Source organism: Garra rufa, chromosome 11 (genome assembly GCF_049309525.1).
Source record: "Garra rufa chromosome 11, GarRuf1.0, whole genome shotgun sequence".
In the NCBI taxonomy this organism is placed as follows: domain Eukaryota; kingdom Metazoa; phylum Chordata; class Actinopteri; order Cypriniformes; family Cyprinidae; genus Garra; species Garra rufa.
This window is the reverse complement of record NC_133371.1, coordinates 38,476,030-38,494,932: the sequence shown is the minus strand read 5'-3', so window position 1 is coordinate 38,494,932 and position 18,903 is coordinate 38,476,030. Positions and strand designations below refer to the sequence as shown.

At 34.8% G+C, this 18,903-nt stretch overlaps 1 protein-coding gene across 1 annotated transcript in view; it reads left to right on the top strand.

The window, feature by feature from the left end:
- The window catches only part of hgfb (hepatocyte growth factor b), a 43,788-nt gene that overhangs the window by 8,512 nt on the left and 16,373 nt on the right, over nucleotides 1–18,903 (top strand). The window contains exons 5-10 of the mRNA XM_073850535.1: nucleotides 2,345–2,487; nucleotides 5,170–5,290; nucleotides 8,823–8,945; nucleotides 12,107–12,268; nucleotides 13,539–13,672; nucleotides 18,037–18,130. Coding sequence (XP_073706636.1) covers nucleotides 2,345–2,487; nucleotides 5,170–5,290; nucleotides 8,823–8,945; nucleotides 12,107–12,268; nucleotides 13,539–13,672; nucleotides 18,037–18,130 — 777 coding nt within the window. The remainder of the gene's footprint in view (nucleotides 1–2,344; nucleotides 2,488–5,169; nucleotides 5,291–8,822; nucleotides 8,946–12,106; nucleotides 12,269–13,538; nucleotides 13,673–18,036; nucleotides 18,131–18,903) is intronic.

The window sequence follows — 18,903 nt, the reverse complement described above, 5'->3', positions numbered from 1 at the left end:
ATCACCCAAAATAGATGTTTGTTTACAATTATGCCTATGCATAAATACTCCAGGGCAAGTTTACCCAAAATATACATTTTTGTATACACTAACAACTAAAAAGCCATATGCAGCCTGAAACAGATGTTTAGTGGATTTGAGGGTTTGTGTATAAGTGGGAGTTTGACAGAAAGCAGCACAAAGCTGAGATAAGATACCTAATGCAGAACACGTCTTTGAGTTCATTACAGCTACAGGAATTCATTAGGGACTTTCGATTTACTTCCTGCGCTGCAAGTCGATACGATAGATCTGGCCTATTTTTTGGCCCGTGCAAAAGTTTCATGCACTTTTCTTAAATCCTGAAAATGCGATTACCTTTCCGAGACCTTGAACCCTCACCACCAACTTTCCCGCTCTAGATATTTCCGTCTCTCTCTCTCTCTCCTCTTTTTCCTTATACTCTTTTTATCTCTCTAATAGACATCAGTGCCGTTTTAAAGCCAGCTTTTGATATGCTTGCCTCTGAAACATCACAGGCATGCTTTATCGGCTCAAAAAACCAATGGACCTGAACGTACTGAAATACCACACAGGCCTGTAGGTCAGCTAATTTGTCACAGATTGCATTTTTATCTGTATTCATCAATCATCATGAACTTGGTTGATTTGTGTTGTGGATGCCAGAGGCAATTACACAAAAGATAATTACCGTTTGGCTTAAGGCTATGATTTATTAATTGTTTACAAATATTTGCATGGTAAGGGTAGAAGACTTTTTGAAACTCTTTGCATTAGTGACATCTCAGACTTTACTACTACAAAGTGATGCCCATAAAGAAATGAATAGTACCTTTGAGAAATAGGTTTAAATGCTATAAAGTCCAGTCAAATTTGTGACCCTGGACCACAAAACCAGTCATAAGGGTCCATTTTTTGAAATTGAGATTTATAAATCATGTATAAAGTTGAATAAATAAGCTTTTCATTGATGTATAGTTTGTTGGGATAGGACAATATTTGGCTGAGAGACAACTATTTGGAAATCTGGAATATGAGGGTGCAAAATATTGAGAAAATCTTCTTTGAAGTTGTCCAGGTGAAGTTCTTAGCAATGCATATTACCAATCAAAAATTAAGTTTTGATATACAGTGGTGTGAAAAAGTGTTGGCCCCCTTCCTGATTTTTTTTTTTTGCATGTTTGTCACACTTTAATGTTTCAGATCACCAAACAAATTTAAATAGTAATCAAAGATAACACAAGTAAACACAACATGCAGTTTTTACATTAAGTTTTTTATTATGAAGGGAAAACAAAATCCAAACCCACATGGCCCTGTGTGAAAAAGTGTTTGCCCCCTAAACTTAATAACTGGTTGGGCCACCCTTAGCAGCAACGACTGCAATCAAGTGTTTGCGATAACTTGCAATGAGTCTGTTTCAGCGCTGTGCAGGAATTTTGTTCCACTCATCTTAGCAGAATTGTTGTAATTCAGCCACATCGGAGGGTTTTTGAGCATGAACTGCCCTTTTAAGGTCATGCCACAGCATCTCAATAGGATTCAGTTCAGGACTTTGACTAGGCCACTCCAAAGTTTTCATTTTGTTTTTCTTCAGCCATTCAGAGGTGGATTTGCTGGTGTGTTTTGGATCGTTGTCCTGCTGCAGAACCCAAGTCCGCTTCCATTTATTTTAGAAGCTTTTGGTTTCAGAATAAATTGGATGTATTGGATGAAGGATAACTGAGTAGTTCTGTAATAGCATTGGTAGCCAAAAACATTGCTTTTATGTACTATTGCTGCTTTCATAACGTTCAAATAGCTAAAGTCATTATTAAAACAACAGTGCTCATAATGAGACTAATCTAACTCAGGCACTGTGCAGTTTGACCTTCTCTGACCAAATGCTTTACACTACCCCATTCTCTTGCCAAAATCATTATTTGTCTACATTAATTTGTTGTTTTAAGATCAAACTCTTGTGCTTTTTCCATAAGTACAAAAAAATTGAAGATGCAACAATTTCCCCAGAGCCACATGCATGCTATGCTCTTGCATCACAATGAAATGTAGAACAGCAGCTGCGTTCTGATGTTAGAGATATCGTTAGCCGTGCCACTCTTATTAATGTAAATATAAATTATAGAGATCTCCTGTTGTGCTTGGCTGGAAATTACAATTGTGTCATGTGACATGCAGTAAAACTTTTAGTTCAGATTTTGCTGTAGTAAAATTGTTAACGATTGTTAACTCCCCCAGCTACAAAATGTTTGAAAGTAATGTGTAAAGAAATTTGGAGGCATTTTGCTCATGTATGATTTACAAACATCACCTCTGTTTTATGTTTTTCTTCACACTCTATTAGTTTCTTACCCCAGAGGCACAAGCACAGAGATCTGCGGGAGAATTTATGTCGTAATCCAGACAACACCACAACAGGTCCTTGGTGCTTTACCACAGACCCCAGAATACGCCACCAGGACTGTAGCATCCCACAATGCTCAGAGGGTGAGTATAAAAGCAGCAGCTTTTTGCATTTTATTGTTTCAGAGTGTGCTATTTTATGCATACACTACCAGTCAAAAGTTTTTGAACAGTAAGATTTTTATTGTTTTTTAAAGAAGTCTCTTCAGCTCACCGAACCTACATTTATTTGATCTAAAATACAGCAAATGCTTAAAAGGATAGTTAACCCAAAAATGAAAAATTTCACCCAAAAAATTTCAAACAGATAAACCTCAAATTTTCATTTTTGGGTGAACTATCCCTTTAATATAGTGAAATATTTTACTACTTAATATAACTGCTTTCTATTTGAGTATATTTCAAAATGTAATTTATTCCTGTGATCAAAGCTAAATTTTCAGCATCATTACTCCAGTCTTCAGTGTCACATGATCGTTCAGAAATCATTGTAATATTTGCTGTTCAAGAAACGTTTAATATTATTATAATTATTTCTTTTAGAAATACATTTTACAAATTAATACTTTCATTTAGCAAGGATACTTTAAATTGATTAAAAGTGATGATAAAGATATTTATAATGTGACAAAAAAAAATTCTATTTGAGATCAATTCTATTCAAGAAACCTGAAAAATTATACTCAGCTGTTTTCAACATAATAATAAATGTTTTTTGAGCAGCAAATCAAAATAGAAGAATGATCTGAAGGATCATGTGACTGGAGTAATAATGCTAAAAAAATCAGCTTTGAAATCACAAGAATAAATTATATTAAAAAAATAATCAAAGAGAAAACAGTTATTTTAAATAGTAAATTTTTTTTACAAATTTTACTGGTACTTTGGATGAAGTAAATGCAGGCTTGATGACCCAAATCTTACAGTTCAGAAACTTTTGACTGGTAGTGTATGTACCAACTTTGTGTCAGATAGTTAACCAATACCCTGGAAATCCAGAGGTCTCGCGAGAGCACAATTTGAATAGTCTCTGCAAGACACTCTGGCATCGAGCAATGATGCACGTTACTGCATTACGTAAGCAGTTCTGGGAACCAATCAAATCGGTGTATCTGATGTAGGCGGGCCAGAGGCGAGCTAAGCTGATGACGACAGCGCTTCGACGTCCGGAATCATGTAGTAAACTTTGAAAGGTGGCTACAGATAAACCCCAGTTGTTTGAAACGGCTTTGGCCGCTACAATGAACGAGTTAGACTTGGCTTTTCATATAAAAGAGGAACAGAAAACTGCGCTCGAATCGTTCCTTTGCAAGAAGGACGTTTTTGCTGTTTTGCCGACTGGATACGGCAAGAGTTTAATCTATCTGTTAGCTTCGCTGGTAGCTAAGCATATGGGGCTCACACGGTGTATTGTTGTGATTGGTTGTGGCGTTATCCAATTGCGTGCAGTGAGAGTTTCAAATGCACGCTTGGTGCCGCCCCTCGAGTTAGGCCCTTTTCATTGCTCGATGCCAGACCCTTAATCTTAATAGATTAGGGCCTGGATTTTTTTCCAGGCTAGTTAACCAAACCATAGATTAAATTAATATCGAATTAATGTGTAAATTATAAATGTATAAATGTATAATAAATGTATAATGTATAAATTAATGTGAATATTATTAAAATCATTTGGTCTTTGTGGGAAGAATTACTTTTGACATTCAATGGTAAACAGTTTCTTGGCAAAACCAAGCATGTTTTTGTCATGATAAAAATCTGCGAATCAAGAGACTTCAAAAGTCTCCATTTGTTCTCAATTGACTGTTTTGGAGAAACGATTTGGATGTCAAAACAATCTCTTTTCTATTGGTTTGGTTAGCAGTTTAAACTGATGAATGTTTAATATGAGCACTATAGTTTGCATTGATTTTCAGCCTTTTAAAAACACCTTTTTCATGTCAATTGTTAATTTATTAGATTCAAGGCTTTACCCATTGAATTTTAATGAAAGCACTTGATTGTTGGTGTGACTGGGGATTTTCATTAATAGGAGATCACGCATAAAGAGGGGTTTTCTGCAGAGATAGCGATCAGGCCAACAAGAGAGCCTCTTGTCTATTCGAAGAGTTGCATGGTGAAATATGGCTGGGAGGGTTTGTTAATAAATTAGTTTCCCATAATCAAAAACACACACAAACACGAGGAAGTAAAATCATGCTTTCATGAGAATGGCCGACATGAACATCTGTTTTTACTACAGCAATACTGTGTGTACTGTACAACTAAAAGCAGGATGAAAAAGAGAGATGATTTGAGCTGAGGTGACCCCCATCTGCTGTGATATTTGGTTTGGTCCTACTGTGACTAAGCTCTTTACTAAGTACTGTAATAATTGCATGTTGTTTCAACCTTTGAAGCTGCAACGTACATTTGGGGTTAAAAGCAAGAGCTAATGGGTGGTACATCTCTGTGTAGTAAATTGAAGCGTCAGATGATTTATTTTTAGATGATCTAAGGGTCACATGTGGCTCCGTAATTGCTTGTCTTCTTGATAAATGCGATTACAATCCCAACAGTCATTTATCGTTAGTGATTAGCCTGTGCGTAACAAACACGTGCACTAATTTACTACCAGCGTTCTGCCACAGTTACAATCTTCTAACATGACAACCAAAGTTGAACCCTGTTGAGTCATCCTCTACAAGCATGCTAATGTCACTCAGCTGGACTCTTTTGGGCCTCTTCCTGGTTTACATTCTTACTAGCCATGTTCTTTATCCATAGTGGAATGTATGACGTGTAATGGAGAAAGTTACCGTGGACCAATGGATCACACGGAAAGCGGTCGGGAATGCCAGCGCTGGGACCTTGAGGAACCACATAAACACCTTTTCCATCCTAAAAGGTAGGATGCAAGAAAGTGCAAAGGGACAACATGAGTCAGGAAAACTTTAGAAGAGGTTTTAATCAAAATGAGAGACTTTGCCAATTTCACATGCTTAGAAAAATGCAAATCTCTTTCATTCACCTGATAAATTATGTGGCTTGTTTAGGGCTTTTTATGAATGTTTTTTTTTTCTCAAATTCCATTTTATTTATGTTTCTAAAATCATTTTTTTTTTTTTTTTTTTACATTTACAATTTTCTAGACTCTGTTTTGATGGTTACACCGCAGAAAATGCTTATCTTGCTTAGTATTTTTGTCTTGTTTCTAGTCAAAATATGTAAAAATTCTTTAATTAGATGCATTTACTAGATAAATAAAATAACAAGATATTTAGTCTTGTTTCCATGGGGAAAAAAATTGGGAAAATTTTCTGGATTCCATTTGAATGGTTTTATTATATTTTAATGATCAAAAGGATCTCTAAATAATTTATTTTATAAAAATAATGTTTAATAATAATTTAATTATTAGTTGTGGTGCTATCATAACATTAAAACATATTTTTGTCACAGTTTCCTCAAGTTAAACCAAACATTTATTTGATTGGGTTACTGTGAAGACCTTTACATTTCTTTAGACGATTTCTTAAAATAAACTGTGAAATACTTATGAAGTGACTCTCAGAGCAGTTTTCGAGATTAGTGTTTATTGAGATGGCAGAGGCTAATTCATATTTAAATAGTCGTTTGCTGTTTATTATTCACAGACACTAGTCCACATCACATTTTGATTTAAATTTACTGACCTACTTTTGATTTATTCATCCAAAATTCCAAATTCCATGACATTCCGTGTTATACAGTAAACTCCACTTTTATGACTGGATTCTGTCTGTATTTTCAGCATTGTGGAAAACAGGGCCCTACTTGTTGCAAAAATGTGTGCAGGTACTTTTCAAAGTAATGGAAGTTATGATTTTGCACCTAGAAGACACAAAACAGTTGAAAAATCCATAGACTTGCATTAAAGGGATAGTTCACCTAAAAATAAAAATCATTTACTCAACCTCAGGTTGCTCCATAGTCCATACAAATCCACATTAATTTATTTTATCTGCTGAACACAAAAGAATATATTTGGAAGAATGTTGGTCACCAAAAACTTTCTGGTCCCTTTTAACTTTCATAGTATTTTTTCCATACTACTGAAGTCAATGCGACCAACAGTTGTTTGTTTACACAGATTCTACAAAATATATTGTTTTGTGTGTGTTCAGCAGAAGAAAGGAATTCATACAGGTTTTGAGAGGGTTTTTCCATTTAAAGCTGGACCTGAGACATATCTAAAATATTTTGGAGACTTGGGGGGTGGCCTGATTTAAGTTGAGACCCTGAAACCTTAATGGAAGTACATGGAAACAAACAAACCAACTAACAACCACTCAGAACACTTTCGCAACCTCATAGCAATGCCCTGGAAACCACTTAAAACACTTAGTGAGTTTTGCACGGCAAGGACCACTCACATTTTCTTCAGAAAATGTAATGGTAGTTGATGTTAATATTTAGTTTCAAAGAAAGTATCAGATATCCATAGAAAAACAAGTTTGATAATGTCATGCTGAAAAACGCTGGGGTCATGAGTGGATCACTGGCCTTATATTTTTTTAAGTTAATTGTGGAAAACAACTCAGCTATGCTTTAATCTGTCTGAAATCACAATGCGAGCAAGCATCTTAAAGTGATGGCCAACAGCAGTCATGAAAAATAACTCTTTGTTTTGGAAAAACAATGTTCATGCTGGACAAAAATAAGCTTCACATCTTTACTCAATTACACACCTATTGTGTGGAGAATAGCAACTGAAAGAGTTGACCACATTGCTACCTGATGTATATGTACTTTCCATTCAAAGGCATTTTCCTTTTGTGTGACCTTTCCAGTGGCTTTCCAGTTACATCTTTAGTTGTGGGAAACAACAATATCGTTAATCTTGAAATAAATGTACGTTTGTTTGAATACTCTCCCTTAAGAGTCTCTAAACACACAAAGTCCATTTTTGTTAATATGTCAGATTGATTGCTTTTGAATTTGGCCTAATCCGGAATGGCATTCGTGAGCAACTTATAAAAATATTTAAAAAATCAATAAAGTTTTTTCCAACTTGACCTCATGGGAGCTGTGTCATGCCCCCATTTGATATAAAACAGTAAATCAAATGACTGCTTTGTGTGAACCTACCAAAGAGGCAAATTGTCTACAGTATGATGTCTTAAAGGGAACCCCGGGTATTAAGACTTGTATGGCTTAATAGAAGGTAAATTATTTATCTTAGTAAAACGTGTAGTAGAAAACCCATGAAAGATTTACACTATTTAACAATTTGTACATATTTCGGACTATGGGGGGAGCCAATATTTCGATGACATGAAATGCTTGCACTCTGTGGGCTACTGGCACCACCTGTTGCTATTTTTACCACAACACAGCTCGGAAAATAAAATTCTGATATGATGCCACATTGTGAGGTTTTTGGTTGTAATTTTCAGTCGAAGGGTAACAAGAGAAACAATGTAAGTCTTCACTGCTTTTCTAGCAATTAGAAGAGGAGAAGACAATCAGAAAAGATGCCTATGGACGAATACAACTTTCTAAAGACCTGCGTCTTTGTTCTCTCCACTTTAGCCCTGGTGCTTTTGAGGCTTTTAGTAGACCACAGCTACTTAAAGAGCTTATAAAGGCTTATAAATGGCAGAGACAAGAAACGCTAGATGCCATCCTGGCAGGATGTAAACATGTCGACACTTGTCATTATGCTCCAGTCGCTGGAGGAGTTTCTCCTCCAGAGATGTTTAGACTTGTAGGGAAAAATGGATGCAATGGCATTTGGTTTAAGCCTTCGCTTATATCCATTGCCACCTGTAAGCTCTTTCAGTAGCTGTGGTCATCATAATAGTATTTTATTTTCCAAGTTGTGTTGGGGTAAAAATAGCAATAGGTAGCGCCAGTAGCTCACCTAGTGCAACCATTTGATGTTATCGAAATAATGTCCAAAATATCTATAAAACGATGTGGATTTTTTAAACAACGTAAATCTTTCATGTGTTTTCTACACCATATTTCATTAAGAGACTAAATTTGTGTTAATACCCAGGATCCTCTTTAAGCTTTTTTGTTTAAGAAGTAACATTTACATGACAAGTATGCCTAAAAATTTCACAAAGCTGAATTATCAGCATCATTACTCCAGTCTTCAGTGTGACATGATCCTTTAGAATTCATTCTAATATGCTGACTTGCTGCTCATGATTTTTTTAATGAACAGAAAATTCAAAAGAACTCAAAATTGTGACTTGTATATCTTTACATGTGTGCAAAGCGACGGGCTTCTGTGCTTTGAGAGGTCCTGTTATACCAGTAGCAGACAGCATGTTATGTATTTTCTGGAGGTTATTAAAATTTTATCCTGCCGATAAATCAAAGTTTCCGTAGTACGGGGATAGTTGATATGTGGCGTGTTAAGTGTTTTCTTTCTGCCCTTCCTATGACAGGTACCCCGATAAAGGTCTAAAGGACAACTACTGCAGGAACCCAGACGGGCGCCAGAGACCCTGGTGTTTCACCACCGATCCGAGCACTCCATGGGAGTACTGTAACATCAAACAGTGCGGTGAGTGTGCGCGTCTGCGTCTTACATGCAAGATGAAGAGACAGAGAGAAGAACAAAAAAGAAGCTAGAGAGAAGGAGAATGAAAAGAGGCAGAGTTTGCCAAATTTACAACTTCCTCTTCCTGTAGCCCTAGCTCCCCTCTCGTTTGGGACCCTCGCAGGAATGTTGTTTGTAACCGGGAGAAGAGAAAGAGGAGGGTCCACCTATAAAACCCTCTCTCGTCTCTTTCTCTTTCCCCAGCTCTTGCCCCGTCTTTTCAGTAACGTGCCTTCGTGTTTATTTTTCCTCATCAGCGCAGTAGAGCGTTGCCTTATCTGCATGAGAGAAATGTGCTTGAGTTTCAAGTGCTATGTAAACCTTCCATGCTGAAGACAAAACACGCGTGTGGGTTTCTCAAGCGCCCGAAAACCTATCATTATAATGACAACCCTCGTCCCCTCCTCCTCCTCACGCTGCCTCCGTTTATTTTCATTAGCGAGGCGACGGCATGTTGGTTCAAGTGGGAAGCGAAGCATAAACTCAAGCGTCTGACGCTCATGCTCTTCATCGTTCTAGACCGAACCACGGGGGTCGCATTTGTTTTTCAGAGCTATTTGGCAAGTCCATGCTGTAACCTTGAGCAAAATCCTGTGACGGATTCTCACCGTCCTGGGAGGAACTTTTCACCACGCTTTTTCCTGTTTGGCAGAATGCAGCTTCTTTTCAAACACCTTGGCATCTCAATAAGCAATATCTATGTCGCTCGCTTCCCACCTGTGGAAACCATCATAGGTGCATCTGCTTTTACAAGAAGTGGCTTTCGCCCACTTGCAGGCGGAACGTCGTCCTTAACAAGACTATTTGATCCTCTATAAAGCTAAACATGCTCTTAAAAGATACAATGCTGCGCTGCAGTAAACACAGCAAGACAAAGTGCCTCATTGTTTCCACTTGCTTGACCTTTGCATGTGTCTTCACAATGTTACGCACCACAGCCTTAGTTAGCATTTTTTAACACCGCAAAAAAAAAAAAAAGCTAACATAATGTTGTACAAATATAATCCCAGCTAAAAGGGAATGTTCTGGCAAGGTTCTCTCAAAGAATAGATGTTCCTCCTATAATGTTAATAGAATATTTGTTCAAAGTTTGATAACGTTCTTAAAACATTAGCACAAAAACATTATTTATACAAAGTCCTTGAAACTTTTTACTATAATGTTTTAGTTGGACATTTGTCAAACATCTAACGTTACTACTTTTGGTACTACTTTACTACCCAGCTAACAAAAATGTGTTCAAAGAATGTCATTTCTGAATGATTTGCAAATGTTCAAACTATCCATTTTTTTATGTTTGAGGAACATTCTAATCTATCTTGTCATAACGTTATGAGAATCAATGCAAACGTTGGAAAAACATTCCCTTTGATTGTTTATACCTGTTATGACAATGTTATTTTTTAATGTTATGTAAAAGTTCGAAACGTCCAGTTTTTTAATGTTTGAGGAGTGATTTTTCTTGGTTACATGAACGTACGTGTCCCAATCTATCATTGTCATAACGTTATGAGAACCTTATATTTGAATGTTCTCTCTACATTTAAAACAGACATATTTTATAAGAAAAATGTTATGTTATAAACAAAAAAGTTCTACTGAGAATGTTCTTTTTTTAAATATTACAAGAACCTCAATCGTGTGGTCAAATAACATCAAAAAACCTTTCAAGAATGTTGTTCTAAGAACGTTTTCTCTTAACATTACAATAACTTCAATTGTGTACAAATAACATCAGAAACCTTCTAAGGACGTTTTTCTAAGACCGTTTTCTCTTAACATTACAATAACCTCAATTGTATACAAATAACATCAAAAGAATGTTCTGAGACTGTTGTTCTAAGAATCTTTTCTCTTACCATTACGAGAACATCAATTGTGTACAAATGAAAAAAAGCTTCAGAGAATGTTGTTATAAGAACGTTTTCTTTTAACATTACAAGAACCTTAATTGTGTACAAATAACATCAAAAACCTTCTAAGGACGTTTTTCTAAGACCGTTTTCTCTTAACATTACAATAACCTCAATTGTATACAAATAACAGCAAAAGAATGTTCTGAGACTGTTGTTCTAAGAATCTTTTCTCTTACCATTACGAGAACATCAATTGTGTACAAATAACATCAAAAACCTTCTAAGGACGTTTTTCTAAGACCGTTTTCTCTTAACATTACAATAACCTCAATTGTATACAAATAACAGCAAAAGAATGTTCTGAGACTGTTGTTCTAAGAATCTTTTCTCTTACCATTACGAGAACATCAATTGTGTACAAATAACATTTAAAAAAAAGGTTCAGAGAATGTTGTTTTAGGAACATTTTCTTTTAACATTACAAACCTCATTTGTGTACAAATAACATCAAAAGAACGTTCCGAGAATGTTTTCTCTGAATGAGAATGTAAATCAATCATTGAAAGTCATTCCCATAATGTTTGTAATGATAAAATGGAACGTTTACTCTAATGTTTTTGCAGATTGTCCCATAAACAAGGAAAAAAAAAACATTTAACATTTAAAAAATTAGACATTCTGAGAACATTCAGAAACAGTGTTTTAATAACTTAATTTATATGTTATCAAAACATTCTTAGAACCCATTTTTAGAACATTGCATATGCTGGGATCCACAGTACTCTCTTCAAGTTCTCAGTGTATTGGATGCATTTGAGAGTTTGACTTTGGGTTTTATTAGCAGGACTTGGCCAATATCCCTATACTGCTAGCCTCATTAGCAGACTGAAGCACTAGCAGTTTATTAGAGGTAAACATAATAACTGTCTCCAATGAGCGTAATTTATTGCAATGAGATCCATGGGCAAAAACAATATATATCTGTTGTGCGCTCATAAAATGCTTACGTTTCACCCTAAAAAAAGCACTGTAGGCTACTGTTTTAGCATTTGTCATAGACTTAGAGACTGCTTTGACTCATTCAGGAAGCATCTCTCTCTGTTAAGCTGGATAAAGCTGTTGTTATTCCTCCCTCAGGCAGCGCAGTCTTACAGTTAATGGCGAATCTATGATTCAGCGTTCATCATGCCTGAGGAGTGATATTATGCTTCATTCTCTTACTCCCTTTGTCTTTTTTGCTTATGTTTTTCACTGTTTACTCAGATTCACACAGCGGCGGTGGCGGTGACGTTGACAACACAACAACTTGTTTCCGTGGACGTGGAGAGGGTTATCGTGGAACGGTTGGCGTCACCCCCGAAGGAGTGACCTGTCAGAGATGGGATGCCCAGTTTCCCCATCGACACTCTTATACACCACAGAATTACCATTGCAAGTAAGAAAATGCTGCTGAAACAAATGCATTGATTCTTAAAGTATTCATGGATGTTCACGTATACAGCCAAACGCGTGCAGCCAAATTCCAAATCTTGTTGGAAAATCTGGTTTACATCTGTATACCAGCATTTTGCTGTGCACCAGAATCCAAAATAGCACAAGGATATACAGATTAGATTGATGAAAAAAGATGAAAAAATTGTAAAAATAGTATGCATTTTATTTAATATCATGCCTTTTTAGTTTTTCTTGTCATTTAAAAAAAATCTATATACATTTTATAAGGGTCGGTTTTTCAAAATTGGGATTTATACATCATCTGAAAGCTGATTAAATAAACTTTTCATTTATGTATGGTTTGTTAGGGTAGGGCAAATAATCTGAGGGTGCGAAATAATCTTAATATTGAGAAAATCACATTTAAATGTGTCCAAATGAAGTTCTCAGCAATGCATATTACTAATCAAAAAGTAAGTTTTGATATATTTACAGTAGAAAATTTACAAAATATCTTCACGGAACATGATCTTTACTTAAAATCCTAATAATTTTTGGCATAAAAGAAAAATCAATAATTTTGACCCATACAATGTGTTTTTAGCTACTTGTGATTGGTTTTGTGGTCCAGGGTCACAGATAATTTTTATATATATATTTTTTTTAATTAAAAAAAAAACAATGACAGAAAACCAAAACAAAAAAAAGATTGATATTAAGCAAAATATATACCACATTTATTCCATTTTGTATTAATACATACAGTAATAGTGATGAAAAATATATATATAAAAATAAAACCATTCATTATTTAAAGTACATTTAGACTCCATCTTATAATGTGTATTGTAAATTTTTTTAATAATAAATGACGAAAACAGATAAAATGGGTACAAAAATCCCATACACATACACCTAAATAAGGAACCTTAACCATATCTAAGTAACAACAGAATATTATAGTGAGTTTTGCATGGGCAAAGAAATTGTCTTAAATTGTCAGAAATTGTCTTAAATATCTATGTAGAAGTAACTAGTTCTGATTTATTGTGCAAAAATACATGTGTTCACCAGGTATGCTGGTTCTGTTCTGTCATCACTAGGAAAATCTAACCTAAATGTTACCTGATATCTGTCATCATACAAGTTTATATTTAAAAACACTGGTGATAATTCTTCAAAACCTGTAGTTTTGTTTAGCACATGCTCTGTAACACTAACATATGTGATGTATGTGTATATATGATTAAATGTAAGCATCTGCACTGCAGGGATCTCCGGGAGAATTACTGTAGGAATCCTGATGGTCGTCATCTCCCATGGTGCTTCACGACTGACCCCAATGTACCTGTGGCGTTTTGCACCAACATCCCTCGCTGTGGCGTTACACCACCTGAACCTGAAGGTAAAAGTCATTCACAATGTATTTGTCTGATATTTATTCGAAAATTTGTCATTCCTGTTGCATGGTACTAGAATTACATTTTCAATTCTCATGCACACAGATGAAATGCATACCTTGAGAACTGTTGTAACCATTTAGACCTTGTTGCTTTTCATAGCAACTTAAATACATTACAGCATAAAATGTATTTCCTAAAGGATTAGATCATTTCCAGAATAAAAATTTCCTGATAATTTACTCACCCCCATGACATCCAAGTCGCAAAGAAAGCTTATTTATTCAGCTTTCAAATGATGTATACATTATAAATTGTATAAATTTACCCTTATGACTGGTTTTGTGGTCCAGAGTCATATATTGTTTTACAGTTATTTAAAGGATCAGTTTACTTTCAGGATAAAAATTTCCTGATAATTTACTCACCCCCATTTCATCCAAAATGTTCACAACTTTCTTTCTTTAGTCGAAAAGAAATGAAGTTTTTGAGGAAAACATTCCAGGATTTTTCTCCATAAAGTGGTCTTCAATGGGAGCTAACAGGCTTTCAGTGCAGCTTCAAAGGGCTCTACACAATCGCAGCCGAGGAATAAGTATCTTATCTAGTGAAACGATTGGTAATTTTCTAAAAAATATAAAGTTTTATATACTTTTTAACCCCACATGCTGGAAGTACCGACCCAGTGTTTACAAAGCAAACGTGCAAAGATAGTCAAACACCCTTTACAAAAAAGGTAAAACAACAATGTCGGATGATTTTTAAGTTGGAGGAGAAAATGAGATGAGGTTTTTCACCCTAGCCTACCTTTTTGAACCGGAGCACATGGACGAAGAACTAACCGTGCATCAACTTTCCAATGTGATTATGTAATGTGTGAAATCACAGACGCCCAAGTGCAATACAAGCATTTGTAGTTAAAAAGTATATAATTTTTTTAGACCATTATTCCTTGGCTGGGATTGAGTAGAGCAATTTGAAGCTGCATTGAAACTGCAGTTTGGACCTTCAACCCATTGGATCCCATTGAAGTCCACTATATGGAGAAAAATCCTGGAATGTTTTCTTCAAAAACCTTCATTTCCATTGATGTATGGTTTTTTAGGATTGGACAATATTGGCCGAGATAAAAATCTAAATAGATAAAAATCTAAATATTGATAAAATCACCTTTAAAGTTGTTCAAATGAAGTTCTTAGCAATGCATATTACTAATTAAAAATTAAGTTTTGACATAGTTGCTGTAGGAAATGTACAAAATATCTGCATGGAACATGATATGTACTTATTATCCTAATGATTTTTGGTTTTGTGGTCCAGGATCACCTATATATATTTTTCATGTCATCAGTGCCAATTTGGTGCACACAGTCTTACACAGGACTACTATGTTTTGAATTCAGTGAAGCTACCATGGAAGGGCATTGCCTTATTGGGTAGCTAATGTTCAAGAGTGTCACTTGTTCTTCTCAACTGTATTTGTCATGCAGGAGATCACATTGTTGTACATTTATTCATGTCATGAACTCTTACAGCCTAATCTGAGCTCAGTGACATTAATATACATCCAGCATCCTTGATTATCAAAAAATCCAGGGAGAGCTTGACCACTTTATTGAAATCCAAGGCATATTGATGCTTTCTAACAGATTTGAACATTTCATTCCACATTCCAAATTAATTGTTTAAAATATTAATGATCTGGTAGAAGCACTGTGGCAGCTGTAGCTTATTGATAGAGCCAGTCATTGTCGCCATGACCTTGACCAGAGACATTTAACCCCTGACTGTAACATGTCTGACTTTGCCTCCTCTCTGTCTAGATGTATATTTCTGTACTGTGAGTTATGCAAGAGCGAAGATTCCAGTATGCTAGGCGACTTTAAAGACAGCGACCATAAAACCTATTACACTTATTTGCTTTTCAGAAACATGTTTATAATCTACTGGCTTGATCTTGTTTTCCATGATGTTATGGCTGGCGTTCTTCCAACTGTGTTTCTCTGGCTGGGTAAAAAAAGAAGACTGTAACTTTTGAAGTCGTGCCTCCTTTGCATATCAAAACGACCCTCAAAAAACTTCCTTGCCTTTGTTCTTATTAATCCTCCCCAGCAAGACATACAGTAATATCTATATAATTTCTTTTCATGATGCTCAGGAATGCCGTAGCTCTCTCTCTCTCTTTCATTTGCTCTTTCTTGGCTGTCTTGGCATCGGTATACGGTGGTCCCTGTAGTCCGCTCTCCGCGGCCACTAATGGGGGCTGTTTGAAACATGTGCAGGGAGCAAGGAGCCACAGTGTGGGAATGAGACAGCATGAGTCAAGCATTAATCACTGCTGACAGCTTCGTGTGACTGGCAGGGCCCAGGAGACGCTTCATAGAAGGACTCGCACAAGCGCTGATGTTAAGATCGATTTAGCCGGTGTTCCAATTGAGGCCGTTGGGATGATCCTTCGACTATTGTGGTGCGCTGGGAGCCCTGCTGTGTTTCCATAAGCAGTGTGTTTCCACAGATCTGCTGTGTTTCTTTAAGCACTTTGACTTGCAAAGTTTGATAATAATTTACAGGCAATTGGGGTAACAGCACTGATTAAAAGCAAAGCTCTCATTGGGATAATTACAACATCTAGATTTAATCATGTTGCATTGCATTTATCTTTCACTTTGTGCATATATTAGGAGGTTAGCAAGCATAGTTTTGCTTGTACTTTGGCTTAGAAAACTTGAACTTAAACTCTGGCACAAGGATTTTAATCAAAAGTGCACCTGAAAAACTGTAGGTTTTATAAACTAACTCGGTGTGCAGTTGGTTTATCATATTTGTTTATTACTTCATTTTAAATGTGTATTTACCTTTTTTGGAGTTTTTGCCATGAAAATAGCATCTTGTCATGGCATTAAAAAAAAATAAATAATAAATATACTTTGGCATGTTACTCATATAAATCTATAGATAGATAGATAGATAGATAGATAGATAGATAGATAGATAGATAGATAGAGATATATAGATAGTTTAAAAACCTTAAATGAAAATTAGACACAATGCCCTGGCAGCGAACTGAAATAAATATGTTTAAACTGAAGTACTTAAATTACTTTTAAAATTACTTTAAAAAAAATTTAAAGCTAAAGTTAAAAATAATGATAATAATAATAATAATAATAATAATAATAATAATAATAATAATAATAATAATAATAATAATAATAATAATAATAATAATAATAAAAGCATAACAAAATTACCAAAACTTAAACAAAACTTCAAAAGGAAACTGAAGATATAAAATTAAATAATAATACTTTAATAGTATAGACTAATACTAAACAAAAATTAAAGCTAAATAGAAATAAAATAATAATAATAAAAATGACAGAAGAACATAACAAAATTACAAAAACTTTAACTAAAATCCAAAAGGAAACGGAAGAGGTAAAAATAAAAGCTAATACATTAATAGTTTATAAAAAATACTAAACAGAAATGAAAGCTAAATAGAATAAAAAATAATAATAAAAGTGACAGAAGAACATACAATTACTTGAACTTAAACTATAATTCAAAAGGAAACTGAAGATATAAAAATAAGAGCTAATTTAAAATATTAACAAATCATTTTATAGTATATAAAAATACTAAAAAGAAATGAATGCTAAATAGGACTTTTAAAAAAGAATAATAAAAATGACAGAAACATATAATTACTAAACCTTAAACTAAAATTCAAAAGGAAACTGAAGATATATAAAAAAGCTAATCTAAAATATTAACAAATAATTTAATAGTATATAAAAATTACTAAACAGAAATTAAAGCTAGATAGAAATGTAAAAAATAATAAAAATGATAAATAATTGCAAAATATATTTTTTTTAAATAATAATAAACATGATAGAAGAACATAAAATTACTAAAACTAAAATCCAAAGGGAAACTGAAGATATAAAAAATAAAAGCTAATTTAAAATATTAACAAATCCTTTAATAATATATAAAAAAAATACTCAACAGAAATTAAAGCTAAATAAAAAAAAAAAATAATAATAATAATAAAACTGACATAAGAACATAAAAAATTACTAAAACCTGAACTAAAATTCAAAAGGAAACAGAAGATATAAAAATAAAAGCTAATTCAAAATATTAAGAAGTACTATAATAGTATAGAAAGAAATACTAAACACTGGCAGCTGGTTGAGGAAAAGTGTGTTTTCACTTTCTAAGCAATTTTATGTACAGTTTTTGCATAAAAAATGATAAAATGAGGTACCAGAAAAGGTTGTTATTTACTATTATTGCACACCCCCTTTGTTAATACCTGCTTTAGTTTAAAAAACGTGTTTTTTCTTTGGCTGTTTTTCAGAGTGTTATACAGGCATTGGTGACACATACAATGGAAAACGGGCAAAAACACGCTCTGGCATCCCTTGTGCTCCTTGGAAAGACCACAGTGAAAGGTAAGCGCTGCCCATTAATGTCTAGACTGCGAAATAAATGTCTATGAGAGTAAGCATATGATTTTTTTTTATTAATCCACTTTAGCTTTAAACTGAATGAATATGATTGAATACGATTGTTCATAGTCCTTGAGTATGCATAGTTTTCTCTACAAGTCTAGTATTAAGCAGAACCATCATTTATATTGGCACAGCGCATAGTTTCACTCACGGACATTCGCTCAGTTTCCATGGAAACCAAACTAGGTCCACATCTTGCTATGCAGGATCTCAAGGACAATCCCATGATGCCTTTGTGCAGCTTTGCAAGGTGAACAACTCCATTTAGTCATTAGGTTCAAGGGTCAAGCACAGCAAGTTGTCGTTAAATTAGGGAGAGTGAATAAATGGGACAGATGCTTTGTGAAATATCTCTATCAAATATGCATTCAAAGTTACATACAACCATACTGGAGTGTTAAATAGCTAGGATTAATATTTGTTCCTGCCAGGTGAGGTCTGTTTCCTCTAATGCAGTTATGGTTTCGCATGTGTTTAATGTGCTTTGGCACATTATCAGTGAGCGTGCGTGTTTAAGTCTCAGAGGAGTCAAACAATCGTTTCCGCAAAAGGTCTGTGTTGTTTCTGCCATGCACACTCACCCTGAGATGTGTGGCGTTAAATAACTTTCCTGTTTTATGAACAAGTTCCAGGTCAAAGGTCGACCTTTCCAGAACCCCGCCAGCTCATTGATGCAAAGCTCAGGGATTGTCAGGTTGTGTTTGTCTTCGCTG